The sequence below is a fragment of the Prionailurus viverrinus genome, chromosome E1 (assembly GCF_022837055.1).
Source record: "Prionailurus viverrinus isolate Anna chromosome E1, UM_Priviv_1.0, whole genome shotgun sequence".
NCBI classification, from domain to species: Eukaryota; Metazoa; Chordata; class Mammalia; order Carnivora; family Felidae; genus Prionailurus; species Prionailurus viverrinus.
The window spans coordinates 14,356,522-14,375,263 of NC_062574.1; the positions used below are offsets into that span (position 1 = coordinate 14,356,522).

General features: G+C 58.4%; 1 protein-coding gene across 2 annotated transcripts; it reads left to right on the forward strand.

Moving 5' to 3' along the window:
- Positions 1 to 177: 177 nt before the first annotated feature.
- On the forward strand, positions 178 to 16,372 carry MNT (MAX network transcriptional repressor). 2 transcript variants are annotated; one of them, XM_047833300.1, is made up of 6 exons: positions 178 to 612; positions 5,921 to 6,500; positions 7,079 to 7,120; positions 7,266 to 7,377; positions 12,712 to 12,904; positions 13,042 to 16,372. In XM_047833300.1, the coding sequence occupies exons 1-6, from the start codon at positions 540 to 542 to the stop codon at positions 13,797 to 13,799; spliced, it is 1,758 nt and encodes a 585-aa protein (XP_047689256.1). In that variant the 5' UTR covers positions 178 to 539; the 3' UTR covers positions 13,800 to 16,372. The 2 variants fall into 2 exon arrangements, with proteins under 2 accessions (XP_047689256.1, XP_047689255.1); XM_047833299.1 differs by lacking the exon at positions 178 to 612 and adding an exon at positions 2,385 to 2,638.
- The last annotated feature ends 2,370 nt before the right edge of the window (positions 16,373 to 18,742 follow it).

The following is an 18,742-nucleotide window of genomic DNA, read 5'->3' on the forward strand; positions in this document are numbered from 1 at the left end:
ACGTGTGCGCGCGCCGTCTGTAGTGGGCGGGGCCAGCTCGCTCGGGACCCCGCCCCTCCCTTCCTGAGACGCCGCGGCCCTGCGGGCGGGGGCTCCGGTCCGGGCTTTGGCTGCGGCCCCGGTGTAGTAGCGGGGGCGGCGGCCGGGGGCAGCGCGGCTCCTTCCCTTGTTGTGTGTGTCGGTGCCTCCTCGCCATCTTGTTGCAAAGCCTTTTCTTGTCGGCGGGACTCCCGGGGGCCGCGGGGCGGGAGGCATCTGAAGGGAAGAAGAGAGGGAGGGGAAGGAGGGAGGCAGTGCTGCCTTTTGTTTTTTTGCATCAAAATTTTTAAAATTTGCAAATTATATTTTGCAAATATTTTGGGAAACATTAATTTTTGTCTCCGTGCTCTCCCGTTCTTCCCTGCGGAGTGCGCTGCGCCGCCCAGCCCTGTCGCCCCCCGGAGGTGATCCCTCCCTCCTGCCTGCCCGCCAGCCTGACCTGTGCCCGGCTCGCGGGCCGCAGTCTCGGCCCCGGCGCGCCCCCGGCAGCTCTCGGCGCGATGAGCATAGAGACGCTACTGGAGGCGGCCCGCTTCCTGGAATGGCAAGCGCAGCAACAACAGAGAGCACGTGGTGAGCGGCCGGGTTGGGCCCCTGGGGCACCGGGGAAGGGGAGACGAGCGACCCTGGTCTCCGAGCCCACGCGAAACCGCGGACACGACCCCCTCCCGAGCGGCCCGCGAAGCCGGGCAGCGCAAGGTTCGCACAAGAGCCGCCGCCTGGAGAGGAGTGTTGGGGGCAGTAAAATTAATTAATGAATACATTAACATTCAGTGAGGGACCCGGCTCCTGTGGGCGCCACCTCAGCTGCCTGCCACCGGTGTGCACCTTTCGTGGGGGCTTCTTTCGCGTGGGCCAGGGGCGCCCTCGGTAGAGCTGAGGATGTGTGAGCCGGTGGGGGGTGGGGTGCGGAATGGTGTTGCGTGGGGGTGGCAGACCCGCGTGTGCGTGCGTGTGTGCAGAGGGGATTGTGATGTGAGCCTCGAGGAGAGCGGATGAACGGACGGGTACACGGGCGAGTGTATAGTGCACACGAGTGGGCGTGTGTGTAACGGAGTGGGGGGTGGGAATTACTCTACGCCGAGCGGCTCCCCGGCTTCCCTGGCCCTGTGGGAAGGGTGCGGGGGGCGCTCCTGGACGATCTACGCGCCGCTTGGGGCGGAGGCGGCCTTTGCAGAATGAAATGACATCGCGTGTCTTATGATCCTGGCCAGCCCCGCCTGACCCCGCCTCCCAGAGCTGGGCTGGGTCGCGCTTCAGGGATTTGGGTGAGAGCCGGGCTGATTGGGTGTCTGCGAAAAGGCCTGCAGGTCGCTGGGGGCAGTCCCCGGGCCCCCCTTGCTGCGCCCCACTTTAGCCGGTGTGGAATGTGGCGTGTCTGCGCGTTCCAAACCCGCTCTCGGCTGGAATGTTGCGTGTGCCTGCGTTCCAAGCCCGTTGGTTACACCGGGTGGTGACGTGGACAGGCCCCGCCTCCGACCACGTGCACGGGGGACACTCCCGCTGGGGACGGAGCGGCCCGGCCCCTCCCGGCTGCCTCGCGCTGGGCCGGGGGCGGGGCCTGGGCGGGGCTGGCGAGTGGCCTTGCGCCGGGTTGGGCCCTGGCTCCGGCCGCCGGGCACCTCCCCGGGAGAGCCTGTGCGCTGGAAGGAGGAGCCGCCGAGCTCACCTGTCCATTCTCGCCCTGAAACCTCCTGTTTTTGATCCTGGGGCAAGGGAAACCCTCAGACTTGCAAGGCGACAGGACATTTAGAGCTCACATATTCCCACTGACGTTTGGGGGAACGTTCTCACCAGGACCTCCTGACAATACCCCTGGCCACATTGTGGAGTGAACCAGGCTTGAGAAGGGGCAAACTTTGACGTTCCCTCGACAGGAAAGGAAGATTTCAGATGCTTTCCGTCCCACCCGCCCTGTCGGTGGTCCCAGGCTTCAGGGTCAGGAATAGGGGTTGGAGGTAAACACCTCCGTTTTCCGGACCATTGCGAGGGCCTCGGACCCGGATCGGTGTGTGTGCAGTATCCGGGGACTCCTGTCCCTTCCACTTCCCCTCCCCAACCCTTCTGCCGAGTTGGTTGTGGTAGAGAGAGTGCTTCGCCCTCCTTTCCTTTCTCTCTGCCTATTGTTGCTTCAATGATGAGTCATGCAGGAGGTAGTAGTGTGTGTTGTGTGCGCGCGCGCCCTGCAGCTAGCTTGTGCCGCGGCAGCGGCGGAGGGGGTGGGGTGGGGGGAGCAGCAGCGGGCCAGGGGCGGGGGAGCAGCGGGTCCGCCCGGCCAACCCGACCGACAGGCCTCTCAAGGTCAGGAGCCACTCGAGATATGTGAGACTGACATGCTTGGATTTTGCGGAATCGATGGGCCAGGACATCAGCCCACGTGCCCCTCCCCCTTGTTTTCGGGGTCCTGAGCAGGGCCAGGCCCTGACAGTACTGGTGGTGGCCGAGAATGTCCTGCTTTCAGGCCCAGCGACGGGGCGTGGAGGGGAGGGCAGCGTGCACAAGAATTGGAGAGACTTGAGTCACCTGCTGCCACCATCAACACTGTGCAATTCAGGAGTACCTATTGTGTCCTTGCCGCGCATCAGGCACTGTGCTAGAGGTGAACAGGGTTGACCCTGCTGTTGCCCCAAGGGAACACTCACATCACCTTCGTTTTACCTTCAGGCTGATTGGCCTTCTGGGGAAGGGGAGAAGACCCTGTGCCCTCTTCTCTTCCACCCTTTCCCAAATAGTAAGGCCAGAGCTGGCTGTAAGAAGGACAGTGATGAGAGAGAGAGAGAGAGACAGCTCGGGCGCGCGCGCGCGCGAGAGAGCGCCCCTCCCCCACGTGGTGAGAACGGAGGGCAGGGAGCTGAGTAAAGGCCTAGTTTAACTGACCAGTCACAGGTCCTTCTTCGCGTGGCAGGAGGTCTTAGGGGATGGGTGGTGCAAAGCCACATCTACTCCAAAAGCTCACATACAGATGGCGAGACCTGGCCACAGCGGTTAATCTCAAATTCATATTTTTTTTCTCCTCCTTGAGGTTCTGTCCTCTGACTTGGGGTGGGAAAAATGGGAGAAAAGGGGTGGTGTGTGGACCTGCTGACCAGAACTGCTTTCCTGGGTATGTACCTGATGAGCAGCTCTGAACAGGGATCCTGTTGTCCATGCCCTGGTTCAATCTCAAGGGTGGGTTTCCTGACCTAGACCAGCCAGATTGCTCACGTGATGAACCTGAGGATGTGTGTGCACATGTGTGTGTGAGAGGAAAGAGAGGCCATCCTGGTGGTCAGGTGGGGGGGGAGGGGGTCTGGTCATTTCCAGCATTCATGGAGGTAGCTCAAATGGGAGCCTCTTCTACCTGACCTACTTACACCCTGGGAGGGGAGGGGGGGGGCTGCCTTATGTATTTAGCTCCCTATTAGCATGAAGAAGGGGAGGACTCCTGAACAATGGGGGCTACCTAGTGTAGATTCCTCAGGCCCCAGCCCTGAGCCTGCTGTGGCCCCTGAATCACCCCAGAACGGTCAGGCTAACTTCCCTGGGGCCAGCCTCTGGGCAGAGCCCAGGGAGGGTGTCAGAGTGCGTGCATGTTTGGGAGTGCTGCATAGGTGCATTATTTTAAAGAGTCTAAACCTGTATTCTTGAGGGAGGCCCTTGAGTGACTGCCACTTTGCTGTCCCCACTGGGTTTCCCCCTCCCCAGGGCATAGGAGGAGGGTTGCTGCTGGTGGGGAGGAGGCAGGAAGCTTTGGTGGGCTGGATCTGGCTTGGGACACCCCCTCTTCTTCGCCACCAGTCAAGATTTCTCATGCCAGTCCAGGTGTGATAGAGCTTGGCCATTCACCTGGGTCCTTCCTGGTACCTGCCTGGCTCTGGAAGAGAGGGTAGGTGAGAAGGAGGTTGCCATCTCCTGGACCAGCTGTGTGGAGTTACTTTAAAATATGGGGAATGAGTTTTACTTTCAGGCTGAGTTCCCAGGACACCTGTCCTTGGGGCTTGGGGTCCCCTCTGTCCCACTGCTAATGGGAGAATGGAACACCAACCCCCACACCTGTGAAAGTTTGGGCCCTGGCTCAAAGGAATGAAGGTGGGCTGTGTTGGGCCCTGACCTCCAGGGCCTTGCCTTGGGGATGGGTGGGGGGTGGACTGGGTAGGTGGTAGGTGGAACTCTTTGCCAGTGTAGTCTCTGGGAAGCTGGAGAGCAGAGAGCTGGCTTTCCCCGGAGCTGTAATATTAACCAGGGCCTTTGGAAAGGCCTGGGAGACCAATGCCTCCCCTCATTGGAGCAGGCCCACACCGGCCTGGCAGCTCCCCTTCCAGAAGGGCAGGGGAGATACGGAAGAGGCCCCGTGCTGCTGGGAAACCGCCGAGTGCTTCCCCTCTCACAACACTCTCTACTTCCTCCTTTGCCTCTTCTCCCCTGCGGGAGGGAGGGGCCTGGAGCAGGCCTGGCTCACACTCAAATTGTTGGTTGGCCAAAGGGCCCTGAGGCCTCAGGTTTTCTGGGGCCCTGAGCCCCAAAGGCCAGTGTGGGGTTGATGCCCTCCTCCACAAGGGGCTCTTAGCCAACCTTGTCCTCCCCCCCCAACCCCACCCACCGTGGGGTGGTGTGTTTGGGGTGTGTCTGCCCGCTACTGCTGTCAGCTCAGTCAGTCAGCAGTGTGGCCAATCTGGGATGGGCAGGAGGGCTGGTGGACCAGCCTGCTCCCTGGCCTGGGGGCTACAGCTGCTCTCCAGAGATCCTGCCCAGCCCTGTAGCCAGGGAACCTGAATGGTGGGGCCCAGAGAGCATGGAGCTGGGTGGAGATGGAGAGGTGCTTCTGGATCAGGAAGGGTGTTCTCAGCCAGCTCCTGAGCAGGCCTCACCTGGCAGCAGGTCTTTCAGCAGAGATGCTGAACTGACCGGTGCGAGGCTGCCCTTCTTTCCCGCCTGCCTCTTTGCTTCCTGGTTGTCCTGCTGTTGGTGGGGACAAGAGGGATGTGGGAACGATGAGTTCTAGTACCACAAAGGGCAGAGAAGGACCAAATTTGTTTTGTGTGGTCTCTGAGGAAACCAGACACTGGCACCTGGCCTGGGAGTCCTGGGTCTGATTTCCTCATGTGTGAACTGAAGCTGATGTCCCTGCCCTGCCTGTGGTGTGGACTCTTGTGAGGATCCACAGGTGTGTGTGTGTACAGACACCTAGTGAGCAGATGCTGACACAGCAAGTATAGGTATACGCCCGGTGTCTGGATTCCTGGCTGGGTGTAGTTTCAGTAATACCTGTGTGGTCCTCAACAAATCACTTTGCCTCTCTGAGCTAATTTATTTCATCTGTGAAGTGGAGGTGCCGCCTGCCCTCTGGAAAGTACTTGTAAATACTTTCGAAGGCCTTCCCCAGAAGCTATGATCCGCCTACCTCCCGCCCCCCCATTCTTCTCTGGTAGCCTGTGAGGTCTTTGCTGACTGGCCTCTGCCCACCTTATCTATCACCCCATTCCCCTCAGCCTTGTTCCTGAACTTTCCTGCTCATCACCAGCCTAACCTCTGAACTTTCAGGTTGCCAGACCTCCAGCATCCTCTCTGACAGCCCCTGCTCTGTCTTTCCACAGCCCCTCTCCTCTCTCAGCCTGGGTTGTTATCCTCTGTAACTTGTCCTTCCCCTCAATGCCTCTAGGCCTTGAGCTCCTCAACGCAGAGACTAGGTCTGTTTTAATTGTTCGCCGCTGTGTCCCCAGCACTTAACCCCAGTGCCTGTCTGGGTGTGGATGGGGATTTGTGGTGTCTCAGGCTGAGCGGGGGTGTCACTGAGCACTAACTGGGACAGGGTCAAAGGATGTGTTATGGTTGGAAGACTTCAGAAGCTGGGACCCAGGACTGCTGGCCCACTGAGAAAACCCCTTGTGTTCTCTCTGCGTAGAGGAGCAGGAGCGGCTTCGCTTGGAGCGGGAGAGGGAGCAGGAGCAGAAGAAGGCCAGCAGCCTGGCCAGGCTGGCCCATGCCCTGCCCGTGGAGGAGCCCCGCATTGAAGCACCACCCCTACCTCTGTCCCCTCCGGCACCCCCGCCAGCACCCCCACCCCCACTTGCCACCCCCACCCCACTGACTGTCATTCCTATTCCAGTAGTGACCAACTCTCCTCAACCTCTGCCCCCACCCCCACCACTGCCTCCTGCAGCCCAGCCTCTGCCCCTGGCGCCCCGCCAGCCAGCCCTGGTTAGCACCCCTGGACTCAGCATTAAGGAGGCTGCCCCCCTGCCCACCAGGCCACAGGTGCCCACCCCTGCTCCCCTGCTGCCGGACTCCAAGACCACCCTTCCACCCACTGGCAGCCCTAAGCCTCTGCAGCCCCTCCCCACCCCTATCCTGACCATAGCACCACACCCTGGAGTCCAGCCCCAGCTGGCCCCCCAGCAGCCACCCCCACCCACTCTTGGGACCCTGAAGTTGGCACCAGCGGAAGAAGTCAAATCCAGCGAACAGAAGAAGAGGCCTGGGGGGTGAGTGAGGTGTGGCAGAGTCTGGGCTGTGTGTGGAAGAGAAAGTACCACCCCCCCCCTCTCCTGAGCCAGTCCTTCAAAGCCATGTCCTACCTCCCTATCTGAGAAGCACGGTATTTTATTTGGACAGTTTGCACTGTGCCTGTGCCTGTGCCTATCCCCACCCTGGGAGTGGGGAATGGCCATTGCCCTCTGTTTTCTCAGACTTCTGTGTCCTCTGACCCCCTCAAGGATGGGCCGATGGCATTTCCAAGCCTTTGGACAGAGTATTGGATTGGGGAACTCTTGGGTGAGGGCTGGGGTCAACTGGCTATTTCTCTGAGCCCCAGGAGACCTTCTATCTCCTCTTAGGTGGAAGGGGCAGGATGGAGGGTTAATGGGTTGTGAATTACGAGCATACGTGTGCCCTCCAGGGAGTATAAGCACATCTGAACAGGGTGAACATCTCCCATTGCTGCTTTTTGTACAGAGAATGTGGGGGGCAAGACGCCTGTGACATTTGGGGAGTGGGGGCAGGGGGCGGGAAGGCCACCTAATTGGGCCCTCCTCCCTAAGCCTCCTGTCTGTCTGGGTTTCAGGATCGGAACCAGAGAAGTCCACAACAAATTGGAGAAGAACAGGTGTGTGTGCGTGCGTGTGTGTCTCTGGGCTCCACCTGCCCGCTCCGGGGACAGGTCCCACCCTTGTTCTCCTGGGGCCTTCCCTCCCCGCCCTGGTCCCCGGCCCCCCAGGCGCTGGCTAACTGGCGCCTCTCCCTCTCCCCAGGAGGGCCCATCTGAAAGAATGCTTTGAGACCCTGAAGCGCAACATCCCCAACGTGGACGACAAGAAGACGTCGAATCTGAGTGTGCTGCGGACGGCGCTGCGGTACATCCAGGTACGGGGGAGGGAAGCGCGGCGGACAGGACGGCGGGCGGCGGCCTCTGCGCCAGCTTCCTCCTTACTCCTCCCGCCCTCTTCCCCTCGCCGCGGCCCCGCCCCGCCCTCGCTCCCTCTCCCGCTCCCCCGCCCGCCTCCACGCGGGCGCTGAGCACATGGCCCGGCTGACGTCAGCGGGGCTCCCCGCCCGCGAGGGGGCGGGAGGACGGGCGCGCGTGCGCGGGGGAGGGCGGCCGCGGCGTTCCCTTCTCCGCCCCCTCCCCCTTTTCCCGTTCGGCCGCCCCGCGGAGCCCCGCCATCTGCGCCGCCTCCGCAGCTCGGTTTTCAGACCCGGTGCCCGGGCCCGCGTTACAGCCTGGCGCTCTTAGTGCCCCCGCGGGTGAGAAGGGCGTGGATCCGCCCCGGCGCCTCCAGCCCGCCCGCAGTGCCTGGGCGGGAACCCGGATTTGGCCCGAGAATCTGTCGCTCGTGATGGGGTGGGGAGTCCCCTGGGCGTGGCTCCTTGCACGCGGCGGCGCGCCGGTGAGGCCCCACCCCGTTTTACCCCCAAAGGGTTAAAAGAGCCTTCCAGTGAGCGCATTGAGGTGCCACGACTCAATTTTGGGGGTTAATCCTGGAGGCTGTGGAAATGTCTGAGTAACCAGTCCTCGGGTCGCCGAACCTTCAAAAATTAGGCTCTCTTCATGCCTGGGATTTTAAAAACCCCTTTTCAAGGGGCCCTCCTGTCTGTGTGGACCTCCCTTTGGACATTGGCTTCCCTCTGCAGTACGGGGTGGGGGGCGCCCGCCAGATAAGACAGTTGCCATGACGGCCCGGTGTTTCGGTTTCCTTGGAAACCGGCCGAGGGTTCCGCGTGCCGGAAAGGAGGCTGTGGGGGTGGGGCGCGCGGCCACGCTCGGCTGCCGCGGAGACGGAGTCCGAATGGAGCCGTTGGGGAGTGGGAGGGACTTAGGGCTCCCTGCCTGGCGGGGGCGGGGGCAGCTTGCGGTCCCCCTATCGGCGCGCTTCGACAGATGGGGGGTCGGGCAGCATTAAGGTTCCTGTGGGAAGGGTAGCAAAGAGGATCTGACCGAGCTTTGAGCCGGGGCCGGGCGCCACCCCTCCCCCGGCCAGTACTGCGGGGTCACAGCCCTGAGGTAACCGGAGCCTGACTTGTTCAGGGGGCGGAGGCGCTGCTTCGCGACTGCTCCCAGCCGGCTGCTCCCTCCCAAGCTCCCGCGAACGCGCGCCCTTCCGCCCGCCCTGCGGGTGAGGGGGAGGGGCTGGCGCGCCTCCAGGCCGCTTCCCGGCACCCTGGAGGGGAGGGGTCGGGCTCGAAGATTGGTGGAAACGGGGTGGGGGCGGGGCTTCCGTGCTCCGAGGGGAGGGTGCAGCCGGCAGGGAGTGACGCTGCAAGGCCGGGTCCGCGTGGGTGCGCGCGTGCTCTGGGAGGGGCGGGGCCTCGCTGTTGGCCTGACTGGCTTGGAAAGAGGAGAGGCCCGAGGGGGTGGGCTTCGGAGGGTCTCCAGGAGGCCTACTTCTGACATATTTTTGCAGAACTTGGGCTTGAGAATGTTCCCGGTCCTTCAGTCATAGGCAATTATGTCTCCTGGAAGCAAATCCTTGTCCAAATACTGTGACGTTTTCTATGACTCTCAGTTTCTTTTGTACTGCCATTTTGCTAAATGGGAAGAAATAGTAGCATCTTCATCATAGGAATGTTCAGATTGGTCCTCTATAAACACCAACTTAATAATAATTCTTGAGATGTAGAAAGAATAGGATAGCACATTCCACTTTATAGACACATACTTAGGAAAGCCTTGCTTGCAATGATATCTGGATTTGAAAATAAATCAGAAATAGAGACTTAGTAGAACCAGCAGACATGAGCCTGGGCTGAGGAGGCAGCGAGGTGTGAGGTGTACCCAGGCTGTTCATAAGAGAAATGTCCTGGGGCTGGTAATGGAAGCAGAAACAAAAGTTACAAGGCTATCTCAATCCTCAATCTCATTCATTTGGTTATTCACTCAGGTACTTTGGACAGCTCTGTGTCTGATTCTGAGGATGAAGCAGGGAGCAAAGAAATAAGCGTGGGTCTGTCTTCATAGGTTTGGTCTTGGTGGCAGATTATAAATACTGTGCCATGAGAATGTAATAGGAACAGGGATCAGAGGATCTGTTTTGAGGAGTGCCGGAGGTTGTTGCTGAGGAAGGGGCATCTGAACTGAGACCTGAAGGTTCCAGGGTGACCTGGGCAAAGCAGAAGGCAGAAAGCCCAGCTCAGGCTGAAATTTCTCCAGCAAGAGGGAGCAGGATTCAGTTTTGGAACTTAAAGGTGGCTGTGGGGGTTACCACATGGAGAGTAGAGATGGGCCAGGGGCTGGGGGAGGGGGGGGGCGGGCAGCAGGGCACTAGATAGGAGTCAAAATGGAATAGTAGAGAGACCAATAAGGTGTGTAGACTGAAAGCATTGGTTGTTTGCTGAGGGGGGAAGGCTGTAGCTCCCAGCCAGACTCAGAGTGGCGTGGAAGATTTTAAGAAAGCCACAGTGAGGTGGACAAAAACAGGAAGAGGAATAGGCAGGTACCAAACTATGCATCCAAGCAGTTTTAGGAAATATGTTTAAAATGAAGCAATGTGGACAAAAGCTGGACCCTGGAGAAACTTTCCGGGGGCCTCTAGGCCTGTGGATAACTGAGCTGGGTAAGAAAAAGAGGTTTTGGCCTCTGAGTTTCTCCCTAAGTCAGAAATCTACTCTTCCTGCTGGTAGGTAGAGTTCAGGACACCACTTCCAGCCCCCAGCAGCCAGGTTCAAGTGAGAGCTGACTCACCACAGGCCCCATCATTGATATGGCCTCATCTGATGTCATGTCCAGCACTGGCCTCTCAGGGTAGAGCCAGGTGAGAAGCCAGGTGTGTGTGTGTGTGTGTGTGTGTGTGTGTGTGTGTGTGTGTGTGAGAGAGAGAGAGAGAGAGAGAGAGAGAGAGAGAGAGAGAGATCTTTCTGGCAGAAATATAGAGGGAAACAGGTTAAATCTCAAAACCAGGATAGAGAAGGCTGTGTGTGGCCTGGGACTGCTAGCAGAATTGTAAAACTACCAGGTTTCAGGCCAGAACATTGCATGGTTGTGTCTGGGTTATGTGTTGGCAGGTACTAATGGTTTGAGGCATTTCTTACTGGTGAGGTCAGAAACACAGGAGTTTGGGGCTGCACGAGGAAGCGTAGGGAAATTGGGCCTAGTTTAGTGGGCGAACTTGAAGACATTGCCATGCCCAAGAGAGACAAGTGAACAGTCAGGAAGGCTGCTATAAAACTGCTTGTAGAAATAGAGTCAGGGGAAACTTATGTCTAATGTGACTGTGATTCTGTGATACAGCAGAGAGACAGGATAGAGGTGGGAACCAACATGCTCACATCCTCACAGATCCTTCCCCTGGAGTTAAGATGTGCATAATTCTGTCCTGGACACTGGTTGGGTCAGGGGATAAAGCTGATAATAAAACAGTCCTTGCCTTTACTCACAGCGTTGGACAAGGAACAGTGTGTATGGAGGTGGAAGGACAAAATACGAAGCTTTTAGGGATAATATGAGCTAGTGTCTGATTAAGTACTACCTGACAGTCTTATTAAATGCTCAAGAGTGTTGTGCGGTTCCAAGAAGGGCTCAAGATCAAGAAGATGCACTGGTCAGGGCATGAGATGGGATGGGTGGTGGGAGTCGGATGTGGTCTCGGAGCACAAGCACATATGATGTAGAGGGATGAGAAGGGACCATCTGTGTGTGAGACCGGGTTCAGAGAGGAAAACTAAGACAAGCTGGATAGTTTGGTGTAGGAAGAGTCGGTGGGTTCTGTATCTGGCCGTAACTGGCCAGCCTTAGAAGCCAGGAGCTCAGGAATAGTTCAGGTTAAGAGACTCAGGATGCAGCAGGGCAAAAGTGTCCATGTTTGGTGGACCCAGCACTCGTGACATGTCTGGACCAAAGAGAAACTGGCAACAGGGAGGTCTCCAAGAGTTGGAGGAGTCAGTTTTAATAAAGTGTCAGCTTCAGGAGGTCATGGAGGATAGGAGCTGAGGCATAGGACACAAGCTGGCCTTTTGGGGATATAAAACACTTTTTTTTTTTTGAGAGAGAAAGTACATATGCCAACTGGGGGAGAGAGGCGGAGGGAGAGAGAGGATGTTGAGCCAGCTCTGTGCTGAGCGGTTGATCCCACGACCCCGGGATCCTGACCTGAGCTGACATTAAGAGTTGGACGCTCAACCGACTGAGCTACCCACATGCCCCTCGAGACACTTCTGATAGGGGAGCAGTGCCACAGTCTGGGAGGCATGGCATCCAGCACCAACATGAGGGGTGAACCTAAGAGGCTGTGGGCCTGGAGGAGTTGAGGCAGGGATGGCTCTGTGGACAAGGGAACTCCCTGTTGGTGTTCTTAGGTGGGTGGCATCAGTGTCATGGGGGCAGGAACAATGTGGAACCTGTGGTGAAGGACAGAAGTGTCTCCAGTGGTGCTCCATGTCAGAGGTGCCATTGAGCCATTTCTCCTTGGTCAGTGCAGCTCACTACAGGTGTGGAAGGAGGGGCACGTTCCAGGGCTTAGGGATCGATCATTCAGCAGCCTGGGGAATCTGGAGGGCTGTGGGCAGGGTGAAAATGGAGAGTGTGGTTGAGAGGCAGCACAGGTAGGTGCCACGGAGAGTAGTCCAGGTCAGAGCAGAGGGCAGAGCCAACAGCTGCTGGGGATGAGATGGAGGCAGGTCAAGAAGAAATTCAGGGGGTTGGAGGCCATGCCACAAAGTCTGAGAGGCATCCTCAGGGACATTGAAGACTAGTGAATGATGCTGTGGAGCAAAGGGCAGGATTGTTTGGGGTTCTTTGGGGAATGAGTTCCAAGGAGGGTAGCCTGTGGCATGGTGACTGACAGCATGGTATGAGTGGTGGCGGGGCCTTGAGCGTCACGGAGAAGTCTGTTACCCCTTCTGTCCTCTGCAGAATGGAGGCAAGTGGCTGCCAGGAGGGTGGATAGAGCCAGAGGCCATGAAGCCCCTCAGGACACAGTTGATGTGGGGGTGGGGGAAGGCCTTCATCCTAGAGTGGGGCTGGCCTGGATCTGTGCTTTTTTTCAATGGTGCCTGCTGGAGAGCCCACAGTCCCCAGGATGCAGGGCCTCACAGGACAAAGCCATGGACCAGCAGTGGGTGTGGTCCCCCGCGGCCCCATCACTGCAGACTGCCCCTGGGTGCTAAGTGACCTGGAGGCCAGGGTGGCAGTGGGAAGGGATTGCGGTACTGGGGACCCTGTGGCCTCTGCTCAGGGTATCCTTCGGTCTCTTGGCTGTTGTCCAGTCTCTGAAGAGGAAGGAGAAGGAATACGAGCATGAGATGGAGCGGCTGGCGCGGGAGAAGATCGCCACACAGCAGCGGCTGGCGGAGCTCAAGCATGAGCTGAGCCAGTGGATGGACGTGCTGGAGATCGACCGGGTGCTCCGGCAGACTGGCCAGCCGGAGGACGACCAGGCCTCCACCTCTACGGCCTCTGGTGAGCCCCACCTGCCCCTCCCTGGTCAGGCCCTTGCCCCCCAGCTCCATGCCCCCAGACCCCAAGGGCATCTACGACTCCAGCCTCTTGTTTCGCGAGCCTTTCTGACCTGTCCCTGTCCCCGTGTCCCCCCACAGAGGGTGAGGACAACATAGACGAGGATATGGAGGAGGATCAGGCCGGCCTGGGCCCACCTAAACTGAGCCATCGCCCCCACCCGGAGCTGCCGAAGCCACCGCCCAGCACCGCCCCTGCACCTCTGCCTCCCCATCCACACCCCCACTCCCAGCCTGTGGCCCTGTCTCCTGTCCACCTGCCTGGGCAGCAGCCGCCACCACAGCAGAAGACACCTCTGCCAGCCCCTCCTCCCCCACCGGCTGCCCCTGCCCAGACGCTGGTGCCCGCTCCAGCCCATCTGGTGGCTGCAGCTGGTGGAGGTTCCACGGTCATCGCCCACACGGCCACCACCCACGCCTCAGTCATCCAGACTGTGAACCACGTTCTACAGGGGCCGGGCGGCAAGCACATCGCCCACATTGCCCCCTCGGCCCCCAGCCCTGCTGTGCAGCTGGCACCTGCCACACCCCCCATTGGCCACATCACAGTGCACCCTGCCACCCTCAACCATGTGGCCCACCTCGGCTCCCAGCTGCCCCTGTATCCACAGCCCGTGGCAGTGAGCCAGCCCGTGGCGGTGAGCCACATTGCCCACACCCTCTCACACCAGCAAGTGAATGGCACAGCGGGGCTGGGACCCCCAGCCACTGTCATGGCAAAGCCAGCTGTGGGGGCTCAGGTGGTGCACCACCCCCAGCTGGTGGGCCAGACAGTGCTCAACCCCGTGACCATGGTCACCATGCCCTCCTTCCCGGTCAGCACACTCAAGCTGGCTTGAGGGTGAGGCCACTCAGAGGCCCCCAGTGGGGGCAGGGAGGGGGACCTGTCCCCCACTCTCCCACCCACCAGCTCCACACATTCCAGCCAGGCCAAGGCCCGCCCCACCCACACCCACCCCCAGGCCTCCTAGGGGAAGGGGGTGCAGAGACTCTGAGCCAGGGGAGGGAGGGCCCCCCCCCCCCCAGGGAGCTGGGCACAGGGCAGGGGGTTACCCCACTGCACTAGGACTTGATAAAGTGATGAGACACTCTGGTGAATGTGCCACTCGTCCGGCCTGGTGCCAGCTCCAGTGCCGTTCCCGCCTCCCCACCTTGTCCCCTGCAACCAGTGCGAAGTGGGTGTTGTGTTCTCCGGCTTCCCCGACCCTGCCTGCCTTCCTGTGCTGCTGCTGCTATTGCTGTCTGATGAGGTGGCTGAGTGCCGGGTCCTCTGTCCTGAGCCTTGGCCTTCTCTCCCCAGGCCTTTGGAGGGGACGGGGAGAGGGAGCAGAACTGAAGCAACTTGGCCCAGAAAGCTGGGTACCGTGGGGGCTGGGGGGTGCTCTGCTCTAAGTACACGTGATAGATCCTAAGAAGTGGCTGCTCTGCAGTCCCACCCACACAGGTGGGCGCCAGCCTACGGTTCTCCAACCCAGCTGCGGTCACTGGCTCGTCACAGAAGCTAGTTAAGAGGAGTCTCTATCAACAACTGAACCCGTGCTGTTGCTAAGCTCCCTGAGTGCCCCAATCCTTGCCACTGGGCTCCTGACCTCAGGAGGGTAGGCTGAAGGTGGGTGGGGACTGGGAAGGAAGGGCTTAGCGGTCCTGCCCCTCCCCCCTCCCGCGGGCCTGGGTACGGGTAAGGCTGGGGAGAGAGCTTCTCTGGACCCATCAGTCCCCATCCCTGGTTCCCTGGCCTCTGCTCAGTGCTGTGCACTCCCGAGGGATGGGTGTGCCTGAGTGCCTCCCGCAGCCTCAGAGAAGTGGATTAGTAGCTATCTGGTCTGGGTTCCAGGTGCCTGAAGCCACACTGCTGAGGAAGTTAAAAATCCAGGGCCTGGGCCCAACCAAGTTCCTTCCCTGCTGCTCTGGGGACCTGTAGAGAAGGGAGGAGGGCTGCTACTCCTGCCCCAACTCCTCTGTCTCTGCCATCATCTCTCTCTTTCCCCCTGAACATCCACTTTTTCCCAGTGGGCTGTTCTGAGTGTATACTCTGTGGAGGCTGCTGTGTGCCACAACTTTCCTCTGAGGAAGGTCCTTGGTTGGACCTAGGGCAGGGCTGAGCTTGGGGTGGGGAGTCAGGGGGCCTGGGGGGGGGGGGGGGCGGGGCATGCTTCTTTCCCTGCCTCTGCCTCGGCAGACCGCTTTGGCTTCTCTTTTTATGTGGGTATTTATTACAAGTGGCCTTGTGTCAGGCACACTCAGTTGTGCACTCGGCTCCCCACCTGGACACAAGATGGCCTTTCAGTGTGGGGAGAGGAAGCCAGTGTCCCTAGGTGTGAAGTTTGCTTTGACAGGCTGGGGGCAGGAGGAGTGGCCTGCAGTGTTCTGAGGAGGCTGGCAAAGGTCTTGAACAGGTTTGGACACCTAAGAACCCCCTTTCAGTTCCTTCCTGGTCCTGGAGACTTCCCAGGGGACTGCTCTCCTTTGTCTCTCCTGGGGTGGGGAAAGGGAGGGCCTGTGGACACCCTAGAGGCCTCTAAGAGGGAGCCCCACACCCATCCCAGCACAGCACTCACACCTCACAAGCTCGCTGCCTTCCTGCCCCTGCAGCCACCACCTGCCACCCTGGTTCTTGGGGAGACCAGTTTCCACTCTTCCTTGAGTGATTACAACCGAAAGAGCAGAGGGAGCCCGATCAGCCTGGCGCCCAGGGAACAGAGAAACGTTGGGGAACCTGCCCTCCCTCTCAAGCTCTGTTCACCTCCCTGCATCCTGAGGCCATTCCAGAAAGTGTGTCAACCAGTGGCCTCTTGGGCCTGCACAGATACCTCATCCGCCTATTCACCGCCCCTGCCCCTCCCCACCCCTAGCAGTGGGGGCCTTCGAATCTAGTGCCGAATGACTATGTCCAGATTGGTGACGATGGGTGTTGTTGCTGTTTTTGTTGTTTGTGAACGCTGTGATGCCGTGTGCCCGAGAGGGCAGCCGCCGCCCAGCCCTTCCTTGGGCATCTCCCCTCTGAGAGCTGTCAGGACCATATCTGTCCTCACCCTGTGGGACCGCCTGCCCCTCCCCTCCCTAGCCCTTCCAGCCTGGGGGACGCGTGCGTGTGCGCACACATACACACACACATACACACACACACACACACCTTACCTCTCATGCGTGTTTTACTTTTTGATGTTAAGAGTGGTTCACTGGCTGGGAGCCTTTACCTCGGGGAGAGGGGGAGGTTGGTTCCTTGGGGGGCCAAAGAAGGGCAGGGAGTGCCTGGAGGGGAATTAGGGGTCACCATACCCCTGCTCTCCAGGAACAGCTTCTCCCCCATCCCAGGGTTCCATCCCCATCCCCTAAAGAGGTGGCCCTTGTTTACAGTGAGGACTCGGTCACTGTGTCTCCGTTTCCTGAAATATAAACCGTAGCGACCCCAGACTGTAGAGATTTTTATGTGTTTGGATACATCTGCTGTGTGGGAAAAAAAACAAAAACCCTACAAAAACCCTAATTTTGTACATATTGTATTTTTACTATTGAACTGTATTCTAGTGGCTGTTCATGCTCCAAGACTTTAGGTATTGAGACATGAATACTATCCATGTAATAAGCACTTGCCTGGAATAAAATATAAAACTGAAATAAACCTGCACTGAAACCAGAGATGGGGCTGTCAGGCTGCAGCATCTGGGTCACTTTGTTGCAACAGGAGGCAGAGCCTTTTAGGGAAAGTCCTCTAGCAAGCATCGGGGTTCTTAACCCTGTGGACATTTGAGGGGCATGGGTCCTCGAGCAGCTTCGGTGCTGGTCAGTTTTAGAAGATTTGGGGCCTTCCAGTTCTGATGCCAGTGTTTGATCCTAAACAGGCTCTGAGGACTGCAATTCTGGTCTTCCTTATACTTTTGCAATACTTCATACTTCCTCAAAACCATTTTTACAAACACTATCTTGTTTCATCTCTTAGCATGGCGGAGTAAACGAGCCAAGAACTAGCCCTGTTCTGGCAGATAAGGAAACAGGTTCAAGGTGGCTTGGTATGGCCACACAGCTAGCCTGCAGTCCAATCTGTCAACTCCATGCAGAGTTCCCCAACATGTGCCACCCTGCCCTGGGCCTGCTGTAGAGTTGTGAATCCTGAACTTGATAAAGTTCCAGTAGGAAAGGTGGAGGGGAACCGCCTCAAGACCTGTGCGCAGAAGGGTGAGAGGCTTCCTTAGAGGGCAATGCACTTCTGAAGTTGTAGTTAGGACGGGTCATCTGGGGAATCCATAAGGGAAAGGAACAAAAAGAGGAAGAAGTTTGAAGGTCAGGACTCAAAGAACCATGTTCTAAGATGGGCCCGGAAGACCCTTGTCCCTATAATGACATCTCTCCCAGTTTAGGGGAAACCAGCCCTTTAGCAGGCTGTCTCAGGAGGAAGTGGGGAGGTAAGGAAGAGGCCTAACTATAGACCAGGCAGGCTGCCTTGTCGAATGCCCCAGCGACACGTTCCCCACTCCCAGCCCCAGCCAGAGGAATGGACTCCACTTCTCTTCCTGGGGTGGGCTATCCTTAGGGAAGGAAGTGGTCACCAATGTCTTGGGTCCCATTCTCTTGAAGAAGCACCAGCTCAATAAAGGCCAGGCCCAGTGTACCTCTGTCCTGGAATCCTGCCAGTCCTTTCACTTGCGAGATGCTGGCTCCCCCTGCTGGTAGCTCCAGGAAGAGATGAGTCCCCTGACCTTAGGGAAGGCTTTAGGGTTAGGACTAGTATTTCCTACGTGCCTATTCAGTGTCAGACACTGTCAAACACTGGGGACAAAGATGAAGACTCTGCCCCGGTAGTGATGACCAGTATCATCTCAGGGATATCACTATCTTTAAAAAAAAAAAATTTATGAAAGAGAGAGGGTGTGAGCAGGGGAGGGGCGGAGAGAGAGGGACACAGAATCTGAAGCAGGCTCCAGGCTCCGAACTGTCAGCATAGAGCCCGATGTGGGGCTCAAACTCACGAGCCTCGAGATCATGACCTGAGCTGAAGTAGGATGCTTAACCGACTTGAGAGCCCCGGGCTAGCACTGTATATTAAGGGTAGGCAGAAACTCCCCCAGCTCAGCTGGAGCCTGCAAGAGGGGGCCTGTGATCAGAGTAACAGAAAACAAAAATCCCGATTTAGGAATCCAGGTGCTTCCATTCAGCAGCTCTGTGTGAGAGGAAGACTTCAGGGGTTGGAGGGCTCCCTGAGGTGGGGTTCCTACTGGTGCTTCTTGCTCTTACTCTGCACGTGGCATTGCCCTCCGTGGACCCATCACTTTGGCTGCTGGCCTCTGGTCCTAGAAGCCGAGCCAGGAGGATGGGGAGTGCCCACACTTCTGGGTGGAGAGGAAGGTGGGAGTATGTAAAGGAACCAGACCACTCCCAGGCTAGTTTATATGGAGCCTTGGTGAAGTCACAGCACCGGGAATTCAGACTGCTCCAGGCAACAGTGGGGGAAGTGTTGCCTTGAGGGGTTTATAAGGTTCCCTGGACCCAGATTTCCCTGTGCCAACTAGTTTCCTTGCCTTGGCAGCTTTGAGTTGATAACAGGCCCTGATGCCAGAAAGCCTGTGTCCTCTAGACCAGAGCACATGCTGATGGCCGGAGCCCTCTCCCAGGAGCCGTTGATGATGGGGGCAGTGGTCCTCTAGGGTGGGGGAAGACAGGTGGGAACCTACTATTCCAGTGGGGCCCTCAGCAGGTCTGATCCCTCCTGACACTTTCCTCATGCCCCATCCTGGAGCAGGCATCGCAGAGTGCTCCATGGCCAGGAGCCAGGGCCAGAGGGGCT